Source organism: Bacillus rossius, assembly GCF_032445375.1.
Source record: "Bacillus rossius redtenbacheri isolate Brsri chromosome 4 unlocalized genomic scaffold, Brsri_v3 Brsri_v3_scf4_2, whole genome shotgun sequence".
In the NCBI taxonomy this organism is placed as follows: domain Eukaryota; kingdom Metazoa; phylum Arthropoda; class Insecta; order Phasmatodea; family Bacillidae; genus Bacillus; species Bacillus rossius.
In genome coordinates, this window is record NW_026962011.1 from 44947759 (window position 1) to 44973909 (window position 26151).

Below are 26151 nucleotides of genomic sequence, written 5' to 3' on the forward strand. Positions count from 1 at the left end.
AAGCAACAACAGATTATAATCTTCGTTAAGAAATCTATTTGCTAAGTATAAACAGTTCAACCCGTGTTAAAAAAAAATTGTCTGTATACAAAAATAAACTTAAATATTTAAGAAAAATGTATAACATGATGAAGTATATATGTTCAAAAAATGTTTTATATGTGTAAATCATATGTAAATCATATATTTTCTCACATATAGCAACTAAGAGCGGTTAAACTGGCAACTTTAATATTTTCAATAATCCATAGTCGTACAATATGTCGAAAAGTTGGGCATCTAATTTTAAAACTGTACTTTAAAAACTGATAGTTTGGTCTATTAATTCATATAATACTATTAAAATAAGGCCTAGGCCAGTGCAGTTCATAATTCATATTTTTTTAGATGTGTTTTATCAGTATTGATAAGGAAGTTACCCTCCCAAAGGTACATCCATCAAACTTCCGTATTACCTTTTCCTGCCAACATAACACCCTATTAAAAAAAATTGTGACAACATGATTAAAGTTTAAAGTATAATCTTGTGTATATTATAGGTGTACCTTGTCTAAATTACTAACTTACTAACCATCAGGATTATTTTGTATGCTTCTGAGAGTGAGAGAAAAACGAGGAAGAAAGATACAGTACATACGTACACGAACGCTGCCTCGCAATGATTAGACGTGAATGTAAAGACACCCCCACACACGATCAGTCTGAATTTAGGTTCGGACTTATCAGTTGGAACTTAACATTTGGAATTGTCATGCAGCGTCTCGCCAGTCCAAACAAACAATCCATCAGTCCATTAGCTGAGTGTCATGGCAGACATATTTGCTTATACTCTCTGGTTGATTTACAATCCCCCCCTTTTTTTTAAAACAAAAAATCCAACTGCAATTGCAAAATTCAAAGTTTCGTCCCTATTCGACGATGGAATGATACATCCAACAGCAACAGCAACAACAAGACTGATCGTGTATGGAAAAAGCTTCAGTTAAGTCCAAGCTGTCAGTACGGACTGTTCGGTCCGAACTGAGCATCTGGACTTATGGTGTGTACAGAAATCCTTAAACTGACAGTTCATACTGAGTGGTCCGAAATGAGCAACTGGACTAATCGTGTGTGTGGGGCCTTTAATTTTCCTTGTAAGTGTTAAACTCAGAGATTAGGAAAGTATACAGATGGAGCATTAGCCGTCAGACGTGAAACAGTTTTTTTTCTTCTGATTTTCACATACTAATATGGCGGATTGTTTATTTATATTTGTATCACCTGTTATAGTCTGCTTTTATTAATGATTTTAGTTAAGTTGTTCGGATGAAAAATAGATCAATGTAGGACTGGTTAATATGTTTAAATGTATTACAATTCCAAAACTAATCTTCATAATACAAATGTAATGATAACAGTTGACATTTATCTCCGATTTAACCTCCAAATCAGGTAGAGCTGATACGTTTGCAAACAAAAGGCAGCCATGTCGGCACTTGCAGAACACTCGGACCTAGTGCTCCATCTGCACGTGTGGCTGGTGGCGGCAGGGGTTGTTGGGGAGGACCCGCGGCGTGCTGCCAACCTACTGAAGTTCCCCCCAGACTGGCGTTGGCATGCCGCAGGCTCGTCGAACGGGCCGAGCCCCGTGCTGAACCTGTCCAAGTCGGGCGGCGGCTCGGGCGGCGAGCAGTCGGGCAGCGAGGCGGGCCACACGGGGCCGGACGACGACGAGGAGGACGACAACGCGAGCGACGTGGACGAGGAGGACGACAAGGACCAAGGTGAGCACCCTCCCTCCCCTCCCTGCTGGTCTACCTCCTCCTGGTGCTAGCGAGGCTCCGTGGTCTGGACTCGAGCGGCGAGTCCGCGCGAGTGATGCTCCTAGAGGTCCCTTTGCCTTCAGGGTGTTTCCTTATCAGGGGCTCTCCTAGTCGGGGGCTCTTCTAGACAGGGGCTCTCCTAGTCAGGGGCTCTTCTAGTCAGGGGCTCTCTTAGTCAGGGGTCTCCTAGTCAGGGGCTCTCCTAGTCAGGGGCTCTCCTAGTCAGGGGCTCTTCTAGTCAGGGGCTCTCTTAGTCAGGGGTCTCCTAGTCAGGGGCTCTCCTAGTCAGGGGCTTTCCTAGTCAGGGGCTCTCCTAGTCAGGGGCTCTCCTAGTCAGGGGCTCTTCTAGTCAGGGGCTCTCCTAGTTAGGGGCTCTCCTAATCAGGGGCTCTCTTAGTCAGGGGTCTCCTAGGCAGGGGCTCTCCTAGTCAGGGGCTCTCTTAGTCAGGGGTCTCCTAGTCAGGGGCTCTCCTAGTCAGGGGCTCTCCTAGTCAGGGGCTCTTCTAGTCAGGGGCTCTCTTAGTCAGGGGTCTCCTAGTCAGGGGCTCTCCTAGTCAGGGGCTCTCCTAGTCAGGGGCTCTTCTAGTCAGGGGCTCTCTTAGTCAGGGGTCTCCTAGTCAGGGGCTCTCCTAGTCAGGGGCTCTCCTAGTCAGGGGCTCTTCTAGTCAGGGGCTCTCTTAGTCAGGGGTCTCCTAGTCAGGGGCTCTCCTAGTCAGGGGCTTTCCTAGTCAGGGGCTCTCCTAGTCAGGGGCTCTCCTAGTCAGGGGCTCTTCTAGTCAGGGGCTCTCCTAGTCAGGGGCTCTTCTAGTCAGGGGCTCTCTTAGTCAGGGGTCTCCTAGTCAGGGGCTCTCCTAGTCAGGGGCTTTCCTAGTCAGGGGCTCTCCTAGTCAGGGGCTCTCCTAGTCAGGGGCTCTTCTAGTCAGGGGCTCTCCTAGTTAGGGGCTCTCCTAGTCAGGGGATCTCCTAGTCAGGGGCTCTCCTAGTCAGGGGCTCTCCTATTCAGGGGCTCTCCTAGTCAGGGGCTCTCCTAGTCAGGGGCTCTCCTAGTTAGGGGCTCTCCTAGTCAGGGACTCTCCTAGTCAGGGACTCTCCTAGTCAGGGGCTCTCCTAGTCAGGGGCTCTCCTAGTCAGGGGCTCTCCTAGTCAGGGGCTCTCCTAGTCAGGGGCTCTCCTAGTCAGGGGCTCTCCTAGTCAGGGGCTCTCCTAGTCAGGGGCTCTCCTAGTTAGGGGCTCTCCTAGTCGGGGGCTCTTCTAGTCAGGGGCTCTCTTAGTCAGGGGTCTCCTAGTCAGGGGCTCGACTAGTCAGGGGCTCTTCTAGTCAGGGGCTCTCCTAGTTAGGGGCTCTCCTAGTCAGGGTATCTCCTAGTCAGGGGCTCTCCTAGTCAGGGGCTCTCCTAGTCAGGGGCTCTCCTAGTCAGGGGCTCTCCTAGTCAGGGGCTCTCTTAGTCAGGGGTCTCCTAGTCAGGGGCTATTCTAGTCAGGGAATCTACTAGTCAGGGGCTCTCCTAGTCAGGGGCTCTCATAGACAGGGGCTCTCCTAGTCAGGGGCTCTCCTAGTCAGGGGCTCTCCTAGTCAGGGGCTCTTCTAGTCAGGGGCTCTTCTAGTCAGGGGCTCACCTAGTCAGTGGCGACCCCAGACTTTGCGCGGCCCTGGGGCATTTACTTTTGAGAGGGAGGGTGGCGAAATAATTGGAGGACGTTCGGGAGATCCACCTTGGAAAATGACCAAATTAAACTCTTTGTAACAACAATTTTAAGCCAATCTGAAACTTGTGAATTTTATAATTTCTCTTAAGAAATGTTAGATTTATTTTTCCTGATAAATTACATTCGGTTTGTTATTATTAAAAACATGCTAAATTCGGGTATTCGACCCTTGGGTCTGATGTGGAGATGATGGTATCCCTGTAGCAGCCAATGATGTATGCTTGGGCCTGCTTCAGTAAGCAAATATTCTGAGAGTTCTTCATAATTTCATATATATGGATCTTCGTATATGTATACTTCGCTACTTGATACTACGTATAGACTCCTCTAACTTCCGAGTTCTGTCTTTTTTTTCTTCTTTATAAGCAGGATCAAGGCACAGGTAAAGGAAATGAATGTGTTTTTTTGCATGAGTCTTTGCCAGTTTCTGAATGTTTATCTTGTATACTAGGATTATTCTTGTAAGTTCATAATAAAAGTAAGTGAACTTCGCACCCGTTAACTTACGAAGGTATCCGCCAGTTTACGAAGATCACTGGATAATTTGTGACCAGCGCTTTTCTTAAATTTAAGGTGAAAATTTTAAGCAGTGTAACCATGACAATCAAATTTCAAATGTTGTACTATATTGTGAGTCTTGACTGTCAGTCGTATTTGCAAAGTGTTTTATTTTTGTTTATTTTGAGCGTTTATACTATCGGAAAGAAATAATTTTCATACCGTCGGTCAATAATAAGGAAGATAAGCCTATAGTACCATGTACCTAGTTAAAAGTGAATTTTGATCAAAAGTGGACATATTGTCTTATGCCTCCGAGGTAAAGAGTTATTTCTATGAAAGAAGGCGTGCTTAACGTCTCTTGATCCTGCAAAAATAATGGAATTCAGCTTGACGCACTTATTTAGCTAGCTTACTAATCTCGACCTAACCAGCAGGATCACAGTGGTCCCTAACGTTTCCAAGCGTAGCTACGATTTTACGACCCAGTGTTCTTCCCGCACGCACGGTCTTCACAGTATCCCATGCTCCAGGTATAATTTACGAGTGACGGGTTTTATTATACAATATTTTTATTTTTCCAATAATAGAAAAGCGGCACCCCCTCTGAGAGTTGTTTCTGTTATTCCCCTCGCTCGGCGGTCGAGGCAAACACTTTGGAGCGGGAAGGCGAAGGTGTGGGGAGGAAGAAACACAGAGAGAGAGAGAGAGACACGTACTTTCGGGGAATAAATGTCAGCGTGCGTGCGTGATATGGCGGTCCGACTGGTCACGTGTCCAGGGGCAATAAACATGGCGCAGGGACCGACCCTGGGTCTGGCCAGTTCAGTCACGTGAGACCGCTGGGGATACACGTATTTCCATTTCGATTTCGTAACAGGAGGCAAAAATTTCCTCGGTGGATACACTCGCTCCGGACGTTCGAACTGGAACTATGACTCACTTGTATGTTTCCGCTCTGGCCCACCGTACCAATCCATGCGTAGGAAATTTAAAAAAATATAACGCAATAAAAGTTTGAATAGCAAAAAAAAAAAAGTATATATAAAAAATGTTTTACTTCTATCACATATCCATTTCACGCATATTTTTATTCTTTATTCTGTACACATTTTTGATGCTAATCGGTCAAGAGAAAGAGTCGCATGTTTTTACGCACAACATGTTTTTGGCCACATCATTTCCCTTCTGCGTTCCACCTCTATATTCACTCAACGGGCTCAGTGGTTAGATATTCTGACTGTGTGGATTCCCGACTGAGTAGGTTATTTCTTTCTTTTCGTTTTTTCGGATTTTCTTCCTGGATGCTTTTACGCTGTGTTGTCCCTACATCACCATATTTTCGGAAGGCAGCGGGGAACCGCTATGTTACCATCTTTACCCTTGAATGCTTTGGGTGCTTCACGGTTTCCTTCACCGTGGCTTTTCGGGGGTTCGGACTTGACATTATCGAGAGGAAATCGATTATGAAGCGTCGTGCTTGCTTTAAGAGATAGAAACAAAAATTAAAAAAAAAAAATAATTTCTGACTGAAAACCTATTTCAATAAAGCCGTAGTTCTCAATGACCTCAAAAATAAAAATATTTCTCAGCGTTTGTAAATATGCTATCGTGAGTCTATGTTTTAAGGATTTTTTTTCTTGCGATTCAATTACAGGTAGAGTAACTTTTGGTACGTTGTTTTAATGTATATACGTATGAATACTGTACATACGTGTTAATTTAACAAAAATTAAATGCACAAATATTTGTTTTATAACAGAAATTATCTCAGTTCTGTTTGGTTTGTTTATTTACGGCGTATGCGCCCCCCTCCCTTTACAGTACGGAACACTTAATTAGCGTGACTACTACACAAGGAGAAAATTTCACACTCACTTCTACGTGACAATTTCCTGCAGGTGCTAAACACTCAATTTAGAACACAGGAAACGAATGATCTACAGGTTACGAGGATGAATCATAATTATTTTTAAATTAGACAGGAAGTTGGGTTCCACCTCATCTTTAAAGGACTAGCATGTACGACCCTAAATATCCCCAAACGCAGATGATTGGTACAACTTATTTTCCGTCGTCCTAAATTATAATCACGTTAAACTGTTATTTCCTTTGGCATTTGTAATCCTGTGGTTATACAAGTTTTTTTCCAGCAAAACATAGCCATATTTGGTAAAAAAAAAAATCTATTTTGGCTTTTTTTATACGACCAACCCTTACTGCAAGAAGTCACCCAAAATCTATCTTTTAGGAAAAATTTAATTTCTCCCTTACTAACCATATCTTAGAGGCCATTAAAAGTTGTTGAATATATTAAAATTGTTACCAAACAATTTTGTATAATTTTTTGGTAGTTTTTCTTAGGGTTAGGGGTATAAAAATTTGTTTGATACATAAGATATGGTATTAAATGTGTGTAATTTCCCCATAGGATTTTTCACTAGTGGCACAGCACAGAAAGTTTTCCTGCCTGCACCAGGCCATCTGCAGCTCAATCTCGGCTCGTCATTCTCAACGAGAATATTTTAAAATTTCTACCAAATATCAGAATGCATGAAATACAAAATATACGAAACATTTTGGCTGTATGGAATATGCTGAAATGTTTGATCGATCCTTTTGGAATAGGTATCCAAGAAAGAACAGGGAGATTTGTTTATAAGCATGTCCCAGAATTTTCTAAAACGATTCATAAGTTTCCAGAATGTTTAAAAGAAACGTGAACTTCGATATATACCTGAGCCTGTAGGTCAAGCCAAAATTGATTTAATATTTATTTCTTCTAATTAGTATATCTCAAACACTCTTTGTTTATATGTAGTCTAGTACCTATTATTTTCTTCAACTTGCTTGCTCTCCAAAAGCTTTGCCAGGAATGTATGCCATATACCGTGGAAAGGACACTGATCTTGCAAAGTACTTTACAAGGACGCAAAAAATATATAAGTTTTCCTCCATCCTAGCATCGTAAGGCTTAATGAATATTTTTAAAGTGAATTGTAATGTGAAACAGCCTTCATTATTAACTTACGCACCCAAGATTAAATCAAAAACAATTAACATTTATAAAAGAGTTGTTCTTGACGACAGAAATCCTGAGTTCCTTACTCTATCAAACTTGTTAATTAAGGCCATAGTGATAGTGTAATTGTCAAACTTCTAATGCCACAATAGGCTTATTCAAACACATACCGATTCAGATCTGGCTAGGATCAAACCAGTCTTCGGGCTGAATAACACGCATAACGTACAAAAAATACAAAGAAAAACGATTTCATAAATTAATGAATCCTCATTCGGATTTTAGTTAATTAGCTGCTAAGGCACTGACGAGTTGGCCGACGGCGCTGAGAACTAGTCCAACAAGAGGCCTATTAATTCTTACACGAATCAGTACAAAGCACCGTTAAGTAAGTAATTTTCAGCTAAGGAAGAAATCAGCAGGCACCTACCGAGTCCGGTTGGATTTGGGTCGATTTCTTCAGTTTCATTTTTTTTTTTTGCCCCGAGTTAATCTGATGATATTGCTGTAATCATACAGGCGTTATACTACGGGAAAAAGACATCGGCGGTTTACCATATATGAGGAGAAAAATGTACTCGCTAACCTGTTGGTTGCGGGGGGGAGGTGGGGAATAACTTCCATCTTAGGTGGTGGATGGGGGTTCGAAGAGAATCACTCAATTTTGGCCTCCCGCGAGCGGAAATCGGCCGAGATCGCCCCGGGTCATGATAACGGCATCGGTCGCAGGTGGTTTTTCGGATGATTTACGTGCGGGGTGTTTTTGCATGTTTGGCGGAGCACTCCGGGGCGAAAGTGCAAGCACTCTTTACTCTCCTCCCACCTTTCCTCCCATCACCTCCCCCCCAACCCTTGTACGGACACCCCGCGGCGTTTACAGAATGTGGCCAGTATTCGGAGACCGGTCGGCGCGGCGCGCACTAAATCAACTCCCGCGGGGATTCGACTCCTCCGTCGTCGACGGGACCCGCCAGCTATCCGGTCCCTCGATCTGGGGCAGTTTGCGGAATCGACAGCTTGCTCGTTCCGCTAACGAGCACCGCCAGATGCGCCGGAAGACCTCCCGCGATTACGTGCGAGAGAACGCAAAAACACCCCTTCCCGTCTTGTCTCGGGGGACTCTTCCGATATGTTTACCGCGTCCAGGCCTCTTTTCTTTTTCTTTCTTCTTGTCCGTTCCGCGCTAAATTGGGGAACGACGCGCGTTGGCCGTCGTTAAACCTCGCCGGTTTTCCACTGACGCGTCCGCTCCATCTGCGTTACCCCCCCGCGATTTATGAACCTCGAGGTTTGGTCACTGCAGGTGTTTCTGTTCTTTGAATAACCACGCGGCGCAAGACTAAAATGTAAAAAAATTCCATTCGGTTCGTAACTGATGATTGTGTACAATTATTATTTTTTTTGTAAATCTCGCTTTTTTTTATGTAGTGCTTAATTTTAAAAAATGGATATCATATGTATTTACCCTCTCGGCCATCACAACATCATGAATAACATTAGTCTTTTACTGGTATATATACATAAAATGTCTCAGTAATATAAAAATACGAGTTTTTAAATAAATAAGTACGTTTCATTAAAAATAATTTTATAATCTTAAGGAATAGTTATGTGTTTCGACGTAAGTCCATGATAAAACGTTATTTAACATAACCATATTGCAAAGGTAAAATGAATCATAAATAACAATAATCAAATATAATTTTTAATAAATGTTAATACATCTTATGGCCTATGTTTGTCTTTAGATTACTCCCCTTTATACATTATGTGTAAACATAAGTTATTCAGCCAGTGTCGATTGCGCATGATTAGTGAAAGTCGTGGTATACGTGCTACCTCCGTCATGAGTTATGTTCGAGTGTTGGGAGCCCGCTTCAAACCCTCTTTGCGTTTCATTTTGCTCGGGATCCCCGTGCGATTCATGGTTACCTTTATTTCCTCTTTATCTCTTTATTCAACAGCTAAAGTTAATTAGAAGTAGCTTTGCACAGTTATCACAAGTTTCCTGAAGAGCATTGAACTCGACCGAGATTTTTCATGTTTATATTTTATGTATCAGTTTGGAAGTGATTTGTGAAAAATTCCGGCAGCCATCGTGTCTACAAAAATGTGATATATGTGCATACACTTTTAGTTGACGATAGTTTTGGGGTTTATTGACCATGGAACGAAAAACTATTTAAATTTTTTTTACCGAATTTGCACCATGGTAACGGCTAAAATAGGTTGTATTTCTTCTAAATCTACCCAAAAAACCAAAATCGTTCAAGCAACCATAACACACGATGTATACATTCGTTATGCTGAACTTATTTATGCCTTATATTTGCACGCATCAATTGAGTAACTTCGCGTAAATTGTTCCAACTCACTGACACTAACATAGTCCTACCTATTTTCAGGTGGGCCTTCTTAAGAAAAAAACGTTAAGGTGTTCATCACCTTTAAATCCGCTGCGGAGTGAGGTTTCGACGGAATAAGAAGGCTTGGTATTGAGGGTAAACGGGAGCAATACGGGGAATCCCACCACCAGACCGCGATGGCCGCCACGGTTCCCGAAATTTGAAAAATCCTGGTTGGACCCCGCCGGTAATCCAACCAGAATAGCGTTGATTGGTGGAACGTGATATGACCACTGCGCCACTAGTATAACTACCACATCAGGTGATCGTTATTGGCGGACTGTCCATACGATCAAGATGACTCCCATTTAATTTTGGCTTATATGCATTTTTTTCGTTTCATTACGACTTGTTGGCTCAGTGGTTAGCGCTTATGGTTTTTTGAGCCAAGCATACTGGGGTCAATGGTGGAAAAATTTCCCTCGTAGGTATCTTTGTCCATTCTCCTCCTTACAGCGGAAGTCAATGATAAACCATCGTAGATTCATCCCGCCTAGTATGCCCAAGTCAAATTCTACCATAGAAATAACCTGAGATTAAAAACGAACTTCCTGGCCTTTTAGTACATCAACATTCTGTTACAACAAGACGAAGAAATAATTGAATTAAAATAGTAGTTTGCTAGTTCGAAATAATGTCTACTTCTCACGGCGCGGCGAAACAGGCGCAGCGACCAGACGAGGTTGCGTGTCGCTGATGACGTAAACAGCGACAGGAGGCGGCTGCACCGCCGACGGGCGTGCGTCACCAAACCATGTGACCTTCAGACCACGACTCGAACAATGCCGACAAGAGATGGTCTTACATGGGACCAAGTGCTGGCAAAATACAGTCTTGGTTGGGACCAGAACGACCAATTCTGGTAAGAGACAGTCTTGTAAAGGACCAGAACGACCAATATGGGCAAGAGACAGTCTTGTTTGGGACCAGAATGACCAACTCTGGCAATAGATAGTCCTCGATGGGACCAGAATGATCAATCCTGTTAGAATTTGTCTTCGATGAAACCAGAACGAATAATTCTGGGTAAGTACAGTCTTCGATTGAACCAGAACAACCTATTCTGTCTAAAAAAAGTCTTCGATGGGACCAGAACGACCAATTCTGGCTAGGGACAGTCTCCCATGAGACCAGAAAAACCAATGATAGCTAGAGACAGAGATGGAACTAAAATGATCGGTGCTGGCATATAACATTCTTCGATGGAACCAGAATAGTGGCAAGAAACGTCTTCTATGGTACCAGAACGACTCCGAACCAAGTTGATGCCACGGTGAAAAGTAGGATACGCGTTCAGGAGTGCGTAGGTTCGGAATCCTTGTCCGGCGAGCCCTTATTTATTTTGTCTATGATTTCACCGTGGCTTATTTCTTTCCAAATATCTGTTATGTGCGCTGGTGTGTGTCTGTGCCACGTCAATTGGATCTCGTTGTCAACGAGCCTTTATGTACAAATTCTTGTACTAATTATTTATGTAGACTTTCCAATTACAAGGGCGTAGGTGAAATTTATGTTTGTGCTGGCCAATCAAATCAGTTAATGCCATCGAATTTTTAACTATCGAGAAAAAAATGTTATATTCAAGGAAAAATATTCGTACCCAAAATATAGGGAAGAAAAATTCAGAAATTAAAAACATTAGAAACTGTGTAAATGACAATGACTGCGTTGTTTATCTCTGCAATAATCTACAATGTTCCAGAGAATGTTTGTTTATCCTTTGAAAGAACATTTTTGACACATGCGTATGAAATTGTTTGTGTCCTACACGTATAATATGTTTTTTATTCATAAATATTTTTTAAAACTAAATAGTTGATTGTCTTTATAAATGAGTTATTTTTTGTGATTTGAGGCACTGTTTTAAGAATCGAATTTGATATTTTAAGTTAGGAAAAAAATTAATTTGACCAATTACTAATTTTGTGTTTTTTTTAATTTGTTTATCTTGAGATTAAAAAAAATGTTGGGGAAGGGACAGCATGCAGATACTTGAGTCGTGTGAGAGGTTGCTCACCGGAGGGCTTGGTGTTGTGGCAGACCTGAGCGACGCCCCCGACCTGGGGGCGGGCAGCGCCCCCGGCAGCGACTCGCAGCACGCGCTCAACTACTCGACGCTGGCGGCGGCGGCGGCGGCGGGCGGCCAGGTGGTGGGTCCCGGCGGCATGGTGGACCCCAGCCTGTCGTCCACCGAGACGCTGCTGAGGAACATCCAGGGCCTGCTCAAGGTCGCCGCCGACAACGCGCGCCAGCAGGAGCGCCAGATCAGCTACGAGAAGAGTGAGTGGGCTCTTCTCATGCTCCCTCCCTCTCCCGCATGGCTTAACCCAGACCCCTCCCAAATACACTTAGTTTTGATTTAGGTTAGGAAAAAAAATAATCTTCTTCCTCTGCCGTGCCTCCTGGCCTGCAGTCTGTCTCACGCGTGGAATGCAGTACAGGGCGAATGGCGACCACCGTTGCCAGATTGCAGTTCAGAGTAAATGGCGATCATCGCTGACAGATTGCAGTACAGAGTAAATGGCGACCAACGTTGCCAGATTGTAGTTCAGAGTAAATGACGACGACTGTTGCCAGATTGCAGTAGAGTAAATGGCGACCCTCGTTGCCAGATTGCAGTACAGAGTAAAAGGCGACCACCGTTGACAGACTGCAGTACAGAGTAAATGGCGAACAACGTTGCCAGATTGCAGCACAAAGTAAATGGCGAATAACGTTGCCAGATTGCAGTACAGAGTAAATAGCGACCACCGTTGCCAGATTGCAGTACAGAGTAAATGGCGACCCTCGTTGCCAGATTGCAGTACAGATTAAATGGCAACCACCGTTGCCAGATTGCAGTACAGAGTAAACGGCGACCATCGTTGACAAACTGCAGTACAGAGTAAATGGCGACCAACGTTGCCATATTTCAGTAAAGAGTAAATGGTGACCAACGTTGCCAGATTGCAGTACAGATAAAATGGCGACCAACGTTGCCTGATTGCAGTTCAGAGTAAATGACGACGACTGTTGCCAAATTGTTAATACCTGGCTTGTTTACATTAAAAAATATATTTTTCACACCATCTTTAATTGTAAGTAATATGTTTTATAATTTTGTTTTATTCTAATAATTGTTGATTTTTAATACCATAAATTAGTTTCATTTGATAGTATTATTAAAGTTTGTTATTATGACAATTATTTTCAACGCTAAATACTTGGAAATTATTATTATCAGATGATGCTCTTGATAAAATACAACTAGTAAAAATATTTTCAAAATTTGTTTCATTTTTTTTTTGCATTTTGAAAAAAAAATAGTTAATTGCATTACAAAGTTATTTCGAAAACTTTTGTACTCTGTGGAGTATATATAGCAATAGCGCAAACCGAAACAAGGGCAATGCAATTGCCAGAAATCGTGAATTAGAAATAGAGGGAGAATAAATGCCCATTTAAATGCTTACTGAAAACTAAGACTTGTTTTTGTTAGTAATGTTAGTGAGTCAAAATGATGGTAAGTGCTACGCTCGCTGGTGCTGCTAGCGCGATATCGCCTCTAAGCACAAGTTTCTTAACTAGCACGCAGTCTTTACGTCATGCATAGTGCAACTAGAATATTTAAGGGGTAAGAGTACCATCTTATGACTTATAATGAAGATAATGAAGATAATGAAGTAGTGCAAGTCCCTTGAGTGCTTCCAAAAATCCCTACCGGGGGTTTCATGCCTAAAAAAATGATTTGAAAAACACGCTTTTCAGTAATTGTTTACTCTTCCAAAAAAAAAACAGTCTAAAGCGAAATCCCCAAATGCTTTTCGTAAACAGGCACCACTGGGATATGTGTTCCCGTGTAGGTTGGGTCCTTGAATAAGAGGATTTTTGCTGCTAACTAGTTAAGGAATGAGCCTTGTGATTGGTGGCCTCTCCTCGTGCATCACGCTGTATAACGCACCACTTGAACAAGACTACACAGTTATATACAATTATGTTTAAAAAAACTTTTAAAATTACTCACGCCCAGGCATACTGTAAATTTTACCATTGATGAATGATTTTCTATTACATGATGTGATAGTTAGAAAGGGAAAGAAATTCACCGTGAAGATTATTCTAACTGGGATACATACTAGTATATCATGTTTGTTTATAAAATAAATGAACAACAATTTTGTTAGTAACAATTTTTTTTGTAAATTCTCAGTACAATGTATGGGTTAACCTATGTTCCTAAAAAAGTGAATGACACACAACTACAGAAAGACACAATACTTATTTTCAATGCCCAGGGCAGTTAAAGGTACGGGACTGTTTCTTGCGGTGACGGGTCTTGAACTTCAGCCCCCTTAAGGGGCCCGCCTCGTCAGAGATGTGTGTGTGTTAATGAGGCGGGTTGATAAGCGCGACGCTCGTTGGTGTTTCTAGCGCGGTATCGCCTCTAAGCGCAAGGCTCTGAACTGACGCGCAGTCTTCTTCGTAGTCACAGGATAACTGTGAAATTTGAGCGGTGACCGTAACATTATATGGCCGAGAAATGAAGTTAATGGTGTAATGCAAGTCCCTTAAGTGCTTTCAAGAATCTGTACCGGTTGTTTTACGCCTAAAAATTACTCCGTAAACATGCGTTATAGAAATTTCAACTCTTCTAAAAATACTGTTTAAACACTTAATCGGAAATCAAAAGTACTTTTCGGCCCTCAGCGAACTCTTAAAATGCTTTCCGTAAGCAGACATCTTGAGTTGTTTAGAAATCTCGTTGTTTTTCCTGAAGCTCTGCACACCGTATGTGTGTGCCCGGGTAGGCGGAGACGTTAATGAACAGTCCGAGACGGACTGCGCAAGCTAATAGGCCAGTCAATAAGAGGAAAAGTAAGCACTTTTTACCAGCAGACCTCAAAACGCGATATAAGGGTAATTCGAGGACGCTGAATGGAATGGTGTGAAGTTTTTGGAGAAAAGGGTTAAAATTTGGTTTTCACTCAGTTTTTCTCTGAATCTAGGCGTTCAAGCGAAAAAAGTGTCAAACAAAGGTTGTGGAGAATCAAAAAATACATACAAAAGGTCCCCAGGTCCATCTTCGTATTTGTAAACATGAGCGAGAAATATTGGAAAGAAAGTAGTGAAGCGTAATTGTAAAAGTGGGGCTAGTGTGCGGGCAAGCGTTCGTGTGAACTAAACACAAACGAAGGGTCTTCGGCAAATTCTCGGGCCTCTCCGTCATGACTAGAGAGTGCGAGTGAGAGAAGGAACCATTTGACGTCTATTTTTTTTTATTATCTCACGCGTTAGCGAGTATTTTTCGTCTCTAAGTGATTGTCCTGCTCGCCGCAGGCCTGGTCTGTAACCCGAAGGGCAGAGGGATGGCAGAGGAGGACAGCGAGAGAACCGGAGATTCCTTCTCGTCGTCCCTTCTCGGTCCTCGGTTCCCCGCGCCTAGGGCCACATCTCCGCGAGCCCCAGGCCGAAGGGAAAGCGCCTGTGTACAATGTGAGCAGCGCGCGGGGGTCGCCGGGCCCCCAACGCTCAAGAATTTATGTCCGCTCACGAACTGGACGAGCCGGTAATTAAATATTGTGTTAGCTACCTCCCCCCTCTCTTTTTCTCATCCTCCTGAAGCATCGCACAGTCCTCTTCACCCCTCCCCCTCATCGCCCCAATCCTGAAGACCATCCTCCCGACCCACCTCATCTCTTCCACCGCCCTGGGCCAGGCCTGGAGATTGGCTACTTTTAACGATTGCCTCTGGGGTCACACCTTGGGGTCACCTGCATCTCGGCCTGTCCGGCTTTGGAAGGCCCGGGCGAGACCCAATAAAACAAACACAGCATTTTTTGTTTTCATCTTTACACAATGTTGCGGTGGGAGTTCTCTATTTCTTCCCTCTCACGTGCATTTTTTTTATTCCCGGCGGAAAGGGCGAGCTCGCTTACGAAGAGAAAGAGAAAATAAAAATAAAACGAGCATTGCGCACACGTTACGTCTGTGCCAGGAATTATAAATTATGATTGCGCGAGGGATGGGAAGATAGAGAACAGACACGTGATACCGACGAGCAGACACGACGAGAAAAGAGAATAAGGGAAGGGGGAAGGGGGGAGGGAGGGAGGAGGAGGAGAAATAAAGACCGTGAAAGTTGTTTAACTGCTTGTCAAAAGAAGTCTCTGGTCGTAAATAATGCCATTGTTTGTTATTTCGCTCCGCGCGTATTTCATTTTGCTCTTTGTGAGCCTGGCCCGAGTCGGTAATTACTATTCCGGCCGTTAATTGATATTGCTCGGAAACTATTTTTTTTTTTCGAAAACGTTTCGAGCTTTCCGCTTGTGGTGGGAAAGATTATAGAGGCGATGGGAGATAAAATTAAGTAAGATGTCGTGGACTCTCGTAGTTGACGACACAAATATTACTTCTCGCTACGTAGAAATTAAATTTTTCTTGATTTACGTATTTCTCCCTTGGTGTTTTTTTTTTTAAATGCCAAACAGATTATAATGAATGGCCTCTGATAAATTAGTTCTCAATGATAAAACCATCCATTGAAGAATAATTGGTAGATTACCATCAAACCCATATGGGTTTGTCTTTAGACATTAATCACGAGTTTTTTTTAGTGGCCTTTATCACCTAGTATTCGTTGAGTTGAATTCGATTGGTTGAAAACTCGTATTATGTAACTAGGAAATGACTGTTCGAGAATAAGAAGAGAAAAACTTTCAAAATAACTCAAATTTAGTTTAGTCTGACTAATAAAAACATATGTTTTATGGTTTTTTAAGGTCTGTGAACACTGACCGAGTGCTCAAAACCTACTGAAAGAATACTTACCACTGGAAATTTAGGACACTTTAAATATTTATAATGCTATGAAAATTTATATAATTTAATTAAATAAATGTATCACAAGCCTAAATGGGCTGAAGTCGAACAGATGGGCCAAACGATGAATCTAAAGAGGTATTGTGGACATCACAACACAGACGAACGGAACGAATTTTATAAACTGCAGTGGCATATGACCAAATAATGGAATTAAATCAAAACTCCCAATGCATGAATCGGTTAAAGAAAGATAGTTATACTTTATAGAATGAAACATAATCCATTTTTTTTTCTCGATGCTATAGGCGCATTGCATCAGGCAGTATTATGAGAACTGCTGCTTACTCGCCAATCTGAACAAAATTTTGGGAGATAGGCAACTCTGCCTGTGATTTTGAAAGAAAACGCTTTCTTAGGCCTGCGAGATAGGTAACCCAGCCTGTGATATTATTGAATTTTAAACTTTAAAAAAAAAAAAAAACGCATTGGCGTGTGTTCATCTGGTTTGTTTCAACGTAATGTCAGCTAAAATTGTTTGTTACAATTTATGAATGTAGATTTCTCGCTTTCCCGGACATTATCTTTTAAATAACTTGGCTCCCAGAGGTAGATTGGCGCCGGTGTTTCCGCTCTGCATTTAAGCAAGCATCTTCAGGGTTGAGATTTAAATAATAAATCATTTCAAACTCGGAAAGCCGAGATAACAAAATTTAATAATTATTTTTTGCTCACCCCAAACAGTCTGTAGAATAATTTAATATGAACGTTCAGAAAGTTGGTCAGCCCGACCAGGTGACAAGCAGAAACATAGTTGCCCGAGACAGCGCACGGGAATCGAAGCCACGGACCAATGATCGGGAGCCGTGGCCTGTGACGTCAGCGGTCGCTTGAGAGTCTCCCCTTCCCCTGACACTGCTACCCCCCCCCCCCCTTGCCAAGTGTTTCAGTTAAGTACCTGGCGCGCACTTAATGTTTTTATTTATTTATTTCATCATTTTTACCACTCGGGACGCGCTTTCTGCATTTTGACCTCTCCTCCTCTTCATGTTCATCACCCCGGCCTTCTACTTTTTGTTTTCCTTTTTTTTTGCTTCCTATCGTCCACTTGCGTTTGTCCTCCGTCCGCGAATGCTGATGATGCCGATTACGGCCACTTGCAGAATCGCTAATAACTGACTTTTCAGTTTTGCACGAACGATCACTCATGTAGTTTGAATATAAATCGACGTTTTCCAGTGACCGTGAAATGAGGCAAAATAACAACAAAAAAAAATACGTGACAGTACAAACTAGTAAAAAAAAACATAATGAAAAAAAAACAGAAAAAAACAGAAAGACAAATGTCTAGGAATAACCGGGAAATTTAACATTCATGGAGACGTTGCGAAAATTGCAACACAGAAATGAAAAAAAACGAGGACTAATCTTACTTAAGAGCAGCAGAGATTAGGATTATTGAATCACTGTAATTTTTTTAATGTGTAACAACTTAGTTCTCTGTATACGGCATATATTGGAAGTATTTTCGTGAATACCACGGAAGTCGCATGGAACGGAAATGTGTAACCACGGTGCTGCCATCTGTGGCGGATGGCACGAACCAAAGTTCACGAAGCCAATGGGAAACTTTATAATATTAACTGGTTTGTGAATTTTAACAATGGTCCGAATTGTAATTAATTTCATTGTTGAAAATCAGGCAGAATGCCGGGGTTTAGTATTTTTTCAAATGTTTTTAGCTTTTATCGGAGTCGTTTCATTATGTAGTTTAAAATTTCGACGTTGTTGCTCCGGCAGCGATTTCTGGAGTCGCGTGCGGAAACTACATGTTATATACGTCCGTAGTTGAAAACACAGTTTTCGTACATTTATCAAGAACGGCGATGTTCTTTTATTTTTTTAAGAATTGTACGTTAAATTTCGTGTTCGAGTTAAGTGTTGTAAGTTTATTTTGCAACATGAGAACACATGGCACTTTCCTCGTTACCGAAGGTCAGATAGCCTATTAGTAGAGACCGGAAAAATCCGCGGATTCATTCGGCGATAAGCTAGAAGTCAAATACATATACCTTTTAGATGATTTTGCTATTGGCTTACTGTTCATCTGGACGAATCTCAACCAATTATAAACCTCCAACCAAAGAAGGATCGAATCACAGGCAAACCAGCTTAGACGACTTACAAGTCAGCAGCCAATAAACTGGCGTTATTTGGCCGAGTGTACAGGTACAGTGTACAGTCTATACTGAAGGCCATTGAAACTGCGAATTTTTCCGGTCCTTGGATATTACAAGAGACCCGTGAATTTCGCGGATTCAATGACCTCCAGGATAGACTCCAATATCCTCTACACACTCGGGGCAAATGCCAACTGTTCATTGGCTGCTGACTATTGAGTCGTCTCGACTGGGTGGCCTGTGATTCGACACGTCTATGAGTGTGGGTCTCTAATTGGCCATCAGTCCTCCAGATTAACAGTGGACCAATGGCAGAAGCAGCACTAAGGTATAATTATTTGAATTTTAGCATAACACGAAATGAACCCGCGAATTTTTCAGGTCTCTACTCATCACTGGCTAGTACTGAAGGACTCGCTCACTCGCTTAATGACTTTTGAATCTTTGTAATGCGTGCTTGGCGGCGTGGCGTGAAGAAACCGCGCAGAACCACCAACACGGAGGAGCCATCTGCTTGTTTGGAGAGCTGACAGAGTTCGGCCTCGCTGGGGCGCTCTGGCGGGCTGAAGAGACTGTTGCCCTCCGCGTCTGCAGGGAAGACTCCGAGGTCGACAGCAGTCGACGGGAGTGCACGGAGCGACAGACAGACAGACGGACGGACAGAGAGAGAGAGAGAGAGAGAAAGAGAGAGAAAGTTATTCCGGAATCGGCCACACGCCCCCGGGCGCCCGTCAGACAGGTTCCGAAAATTGTCGGCGGTGGAGAGGGGAGTTATGGGGGAGAGAGAGATATAGAGTGAGAGAGATATACATATCTCCTTATGGTTTTTTTTGTTCTCCGGGGATCGATGGTAGCGTAGGCACGTCGGGAAGCCACATATCCGTACGTCGATCATCTTCGACAGCAGCACGAATACACCGGAAGGAAATAATTAGCTTACAACTCTTCGTAAAAGTTACAGTCCACGACAAGCGTTTTAAAAGTGACCTATGGTCCCTTTTTTTTCCATACTATCACTCAATAGTTCTCCCATCCCCACTACAACCGCCGTCCTGGAATATATATTTAAATTTCTAATCCTTGAGAAAAATATCTTATTTCGATAATACATTCATTCCATAACTGCGGAAACACTAGTTTGTGACAATGCGATTGTTCGTAATGGGAAAATTATAATAAAAATGAATTTTTTACAAAAAAAAATGTAGTTAATATGTATGCATTTTGAGGGGCTATAAATAAATACTTAAAGTTATTTTCAATGCTTGAAACATCCTTAGGGCTTTTAATAGATATAACATGTTCACGTGAAAATACAATAAACCTGCATAACGGTCTCAGACGCCGATTTGGTTGTGCTGTTCTACTTTCTTGACGTTACAAATTAATTGAGGCATTTTTCTTGTGAATTTGTTGCGAATACTTTCTTGGGTTTATATAAGTGATCGTAATAATGAAAACTTGCATGACATTTTAGCGCTGTTGAGGAAATTGTAGACGAATCATAAAATGCAAGTGAGCTTCCGGGATGAAGTTGCAGGTAGAGCACTCAGATAATAGTAACGACTACCTAAGTATTATTATTTATTTTTAAATAGCAAGTTTTTGTAATTGGTTTAAGTTCTTAATTTTTATTGTAAATCATTTTAAAAGGGGAAAAATATAAGAACAAAATAACTTATATTGCCCGAAATGAGAGATTTTAAAAAAAATTATAAGTAGTATATAATAGTTCCTCCTGGGACAGGGTTCATGGTGTGGAGCGAGAGCCGTGGAGCCTGCCGATTGCTCTGACGTCACGACGGCCATCTTGGATGATCGTTACCTTGACCTTTGACCTTTGAGATTGACCTTGACCCCGGCGGCCATCTTGGATCGCCATATTGGATCCGCCATCTTTAAAAAAATAAAAATAAAAAAATACAAAAACAGATTCTGCTAGCTTGTGAACTTCTCATTGTCGTGCAAAGTTACAGTTCTTGTACAATACAGAATTTTTGTATTTATTTGTTTTTATTTTAAATTTTTTATTAATTAATTTTTTTTTTTCTGTAATTCCAAAAGTAGTAATTCAATCCGTGAACCGTATTCTTGATTATTAAAGAATTGGCGAACGTTAAGGAGCCGATTGCAGCTTTCAAGCCCTCCGACCCCAGATGGCGACAGGGACATGAAGCGATTCCTCTTCTCTCCCCTCCTCATTCATCATCCTTTTCCACTCCTCCCCCCTCCCGCACCCCTCGGACACTCGCGACGCAGCCTCCCGGAGGCGCATGTGGCGCGACTGCGTCTCTGGACGTCTTCCGTCAGCGCTAGAGGCCGCCACGTCGCCAGGCGCGCCACCCCAGCGGGCGCGAAAATAATTAATGGCGCTGCAAAAAAAAAATTTAAAAAATAATAATGATACTGAGACTTGCGAAGCGCGCAGCTTCGCCAAAAAACAAAACCTTCCTGCTGCAGAAGGCGGCTAACGTAAACCAGGAAATGAGGAGTGTCTTCCCTAAACAGCGCGCCCGGCCCACGTGGAAGCTGGCAGCGAGTGACACGCAGATTAAGACTGAGATGTTTGAGAAATATTTGGCTCCTTGTGTGTTTGTTGTTCGACGCAGATAATTCCTCAACATCTTACGAATACTTTTTTTTTTTCACACCAGTGTCTTTACGAGCGATAGCTATACATACATCCGCTTCGCAGCTTTTAAAATTGTGTACAATATGATATAAATTTGCAATAAAACAATTCATTTAATCTTTTGCAAGCTAAAATTTTCTTTTGGGTTACTGTACCAAAAATGTTACTGTATTAGATATTAATGCTTATACTTTGCTCTACGTATATGGGGTTTGTAGACTACCCGGTTGTTATGCCGACGTGATAAGCTCAGAAAATGACATATGTGCTTTTAGGCCTAAATCTTATTCTTTAGTGACAAATATTTAATACTGACCATATAATTAAAAATATTTATTTATTTTAAATATTAGCGATATAAATTATGTTTATAATCCTTTTCATATGTATTTTCAAGTGTATTTATATATGTGAGATTATGTTCTCTATATATAATTTATTTTAATTAAAAATTATTACATATTATTTTAATAATAATTAAAAAATATTTTTAATAAATATTCTGCTAATTTATTGTGTTTTATTATTAATTATAAAGACTAAACAATTTATTTCAATTTTTAATTATACGCTATTTAATTTATACCTTACTAACGGAATTTGTAGTATTACTGCAGTTTTTTATTGTTATTAATTATTTTCATGCAAATAAGAAGTTATTTTTTTACCACGCCAAGTAAGTATAAATCCTAACACGCGTACGTAAGTACACGCACCTTTTTTTTTTTTTTTTTGTGAGTTCGGTTCGATAGTGAGTTCGGACAACTATGGGACAGCAGAAAAATACTATATCTCACTCTGCGTTCAAACACAGCGTGTGATCGTGTGCGTGGTGAAAAATTTATGCACCAGTAAATTGGCCTGCGGTCAACGCGTAACTCCGTGCGGCGAGCGCGTTGCTGTTATGTACGAGTCTTTATTGGTCTGCGGTTCTGACAACTGGGGAAAAAATATAAATAGTAGGCGGCAGGATTCTGAGGAGGGTATATATCGTAAGGAAGAACCTACAAAAAAAAATGTTGGACTAGCAGAACAGTAAAATTGAAAGTTGCGATGTCTGCCGTATGCAAATAGTACGTCGGGCAGCATTGTGATAATGTAGCACAGTTTGAAATACGGGAGGGTAATGCGGCAAATGATTTACGGCTCGTCGTAAACTTTCGTCCGGACGAGATACCGAGTCCGTTTCTTCTGCTCGCCGGGTACAGTCTCCATGGCGTTTGCAACTCCGTGCGCATCCGAATTGCAACACTGTACTTCTTTCTCTAAGTGGCCGCGAGTGCATTAACAACACCAACTGTGAGCGAGCCTTTCAGTACTCGCCAGAGATGTGTAACATCTAACCTCGGTAACGAGCAATTACACGTGTTCTCTTGCTGCAAATACATTTATAATACGTAGAGACCTGAAAAATTCGCGGATTCATTTCGTGTTGATATAAAATTCATATAATTATACCTTAGAGCTGCTTCTGCCATTGGTTCACTGTTTATCTGGAAGACTGGTGGCCAATTAGAGACCCTCACTCATTGAAGTGTCGAATCACAGGCCACCCAGTTGAGATGGCTCACAAGTCAGCAGCCAATGAACAGTTGGCATTTGCCCGAGTGTGTAGTGGATATTGGAGTCTATCCTGGAGGTCATTGAACCCGCGAATTTTTCCGGTGTCTAATAATAGGAAACTCGGACACGAAATTTAACGCATAATTCTTTTAAAAAATAATAATGCCGCTCTTGATAAATTTACGAAAATCGTGTTTTCAACTACATTTCTTGACGCAAATCACACGTAGTTTCCGCAAACCGCCGTAAGAAATCGTTGCCGGAGCAGCTGTGTCGAAATTTTAAACTTTATAATGAAACTGCTCCGATAAAGCCTAAAAAAACATTTAAAAATAATACCAAACCCCAGCTTTGGGCCTGATTTTCGACAAGGAATTGTATTAAAATACTGTCAATCTTGTAAAAATCCACTAAACAGTTAATACTATAAAGTTTTTCTTTGGATTTTTAACTTTGGTTTACGCCATCCACCAGATATGGCTGCATCTTGGTTACACATTTCCGTTCCATGGGACTTCCGTTCCATTTACAAAAATTACTACCCCTAAATGCCGTACACCGAGAGCTAAGATACCACACAGCTTACTTCAGTAATGTAGAATAACATCCACTGTAAACAAAAATTCGTAAAGAGGTTTCTTGGGTTTTGTGTTTTAGTCGCGTCGAAAGAAATTAGTCCACCGACACTTCGGTAGATATTGTGGTCGCATATCATCGGAGTAACAGAAGGAGTCTGTTTGTTTGACGTTGGTAACTGAAATTTCTACCGAAAATTTTGTAAACTCATCTCTTTCGACGTGAATACAACTCAGATGCCAAGAAACCCCAGGAATTGGCAACGTAAGCCCGTGTTCCTTATTAAAATAAGTAAAATTAGTTCAGACGCTGGACTGTCTAATAATGTGGTGTCTGTACGCCGCTAGTTCGTTTAGAGTGCAAGAAGAGTTTTATCTTTAATATGGAGGTGTTATAATTAAAAATCGTCCTAAAGTACATATTATTCTATAACGGTTATTAAGCTAAAACAAATCTCTAAGTAACACAATTTTATGTTCATTGTTTGTTTGTGTAAGTTTACTAAAAGATACAGTAATAATAACTGAAAGTTGTGTTTAATTTTCTCAATTATATATATATATAAATTTATATAGCACGGAGTAAAAAATGCCAATACGTGTAGGTGTAAAATTAAACTTACATCGATGAAGAACACTGCTGCCGCATAAGCACTACATTTTGTGCAAACCTAAACAAATATCTCGCAGTGCAAATCGACCGTAAAAGCACAGAAAATCGCATTCGTTAGACTGAAGACGGCTGATGGCTCTGAAACTAGCATATCCAACGACCATCGTGAATAACTAATAACGAACATAAATATGTTTAAGCACGCCTTTCACTGCACTGCGTCGCAATAAGCTGTTGCCTAGGAGCCGCACAATATGCATAAGGTGACCTTCGACGGCCGCAGTCTCTTGACACACAACATTCGGAACACGACATCTGCCTGTGTTTGGCGAAACACAGACCAATCGCCTCTGGTTGGCCAAACAGCCCAGCCAACCAGAAGAGAAGAGGCCAACTGATTGGCCAGCACTCCCAGCCAATCAGAGAAGCCCAGCTCCGTTTGGCCAAACCAACAGGCCAACCAAGGAGAAAGGAAGATTCTGATTGGCTCACAACTGCAGATAATCGGGAAACACTCCACTCTCGCCTGAGAGAACTTGTAATAACCTCAGTAGGTAACTGCTCCCTGATGATAGCGACTGCAGCGTCGACCGAAACGTCTGTGAATTCTTTGCCTTCGACGCCAAGAAACTCCAAGAACTTGTTTAGTAGAAAAAAACTTTTCTAAACAATTAAATATGTTTATGTATAACTATGTATTATATATAAATAAAATAATTTATGATACTACCTCCTTATCGGCTAGAAGCCCACCACAAGCTCGTAAGAAAAGGTCTGACCGAATCATGTGTGATCCGGAGAGAAAGTGGAATGCAGCAGCAGCTGATGTTACAACTGTTGTCGACTTGTCTGTACACATGTTCGTGGAGTTTACTAATCTTAGCTGGCAAATGACGCGAAATTTTCAGTTCGAATCACATTCGATCGTGGCCCCAGAGGTGAGCCATCACGCAAAGCAGTCACGCCATTCTCAGTTCACGTCTGTAAATCATTCCGAGAGAACGTTGTAAAAGCAGATTGCGAGAGACTAAAACGAGCATGTGATTCGCGAATAGTAAATCACATGTAAATTAGGTTATATTTTCAGCTGTATAAATGAACCCTCGTAATGAATTGTTGTTAGGCCTACATTAATACTTGAACAAAAACTATTTTATAAATGGCTACAAGTTAAACACGGAAGGTTGAAAAATCGGTTGTCTGTAAAGTCGGTTTACGGACGATAGTTTAACGTGACAACGTAATAACAAAACATTGATGAAATGATTGCATACTTTTATGAATAAAATTGAATCATTTTTATTGAATTATCACTATTTTGTATGGATACAAAGAAGGAGTAAAATTAAATCTACAATTGAATTGATAAATGTACTTTTATTTGCACTCATTAATTCAAATATGTTTATTACTTTAACGAACAGATTATTTTAACTATGACTTTTATACATGTTTGCTATTTAACTTCTTCCAATCTGTGTTATTATGTTAAGGATAGGACGATGATAGGAAAAAGTAGGAAACGAATGGGAGTGTTTCAAGTTTAATGTGCCTCGAAAAAGTCAAATCGATGGTTGTTCCAATCGATTGGAAGAGAGATAGATGCGGCGCAAGCGTACAATGAACGTAACGGTACAAAGCGTAACGGGACAATGTGCGTAACGGGAAAATGAGTTATCCTTTTTCGTGCGTGCAGCCGGCGTTCATCGATTTATTAGACGTCACGTCAAAAATCTCTGTGCTTACGGGTGTTTGGTCGCACAGAACCTTCGAGGGGTTTTATGGTTGTTTTCAGATCTCGCCCATCTAACGCTTAAACCTGGAACTTGGCCTTCTGTGGTCAGAGTATTCACTACTTTTTGGCCTCCGTACGGGCTGAGGCGACGCCAATGAAAAATATGCGACGTTTCGTACTCGCCCTTGAGGATATCTGCAAAGAGGCATGCCGAAACCCGTCGGGAACATTTTTTTTTTTTTAGTAGACGTGGCCTCAGCCCAGAAACCAATTTATTTTTATTTTATACATCACGACGCTTTGAAATCTAGTGGTAAAACTCTGAATTTTCGGCCATTTGATTTTTAAAGAAATTGTTTAAGCGCTGAAAACTAAATCAACACACACATACACACAAAACCCTAGTGCTGTAATTCAGAAAGAAGTTTTTTTTTTTTTTTTTTTTACCGCGCTTGAGGTGGCATCGCTAGAAAAGAGATCGTGGGCGCAATACCATCCAGACGTGTCCCCTCCCCCTTCTCACCAAAGCCAATCGTGAGCTAGTGACGCAAGCGGCCAGCGGCAATATAGTCCCCTGTCTAGCGCCGACCCCGCACGTATAAATCTCCCGTAGGAGCCTTT

The 26151-nt window shown here is 41.6% G+C and overlaps 1 protein-coding gene across 4 annotated transcripts in view; it reads left to right on the forward strand.

Annotated features, from left to right (window-relative positions):
- LOC134542076 (dachshund homolog 1-like) overlaps window positions 1-26151 on the forward strand; it is a 544392-nt gene that overhangs the window by 338481 nt on the left and 179760 nt on the right. For 3 of the 4 annotated variants that reach the window (XM_063385989.1, XM_063385985.1, XM_063385987.1), the window contains 2 exons: window positions 1584-1763; window positions 11475-11714. In XM_063385989.1, the coding sequence (XP_063242059.1) occupies window positions 1584-1763; window positions 11475-11714 (420 nt within the window). The remainder of the gene's footprint in view (window positions 1-1583; window positions 1764-11474; window positions 11715-26151) is intronic. The other variant, XM_063385986.1, reaches the window with a different exon arrangement.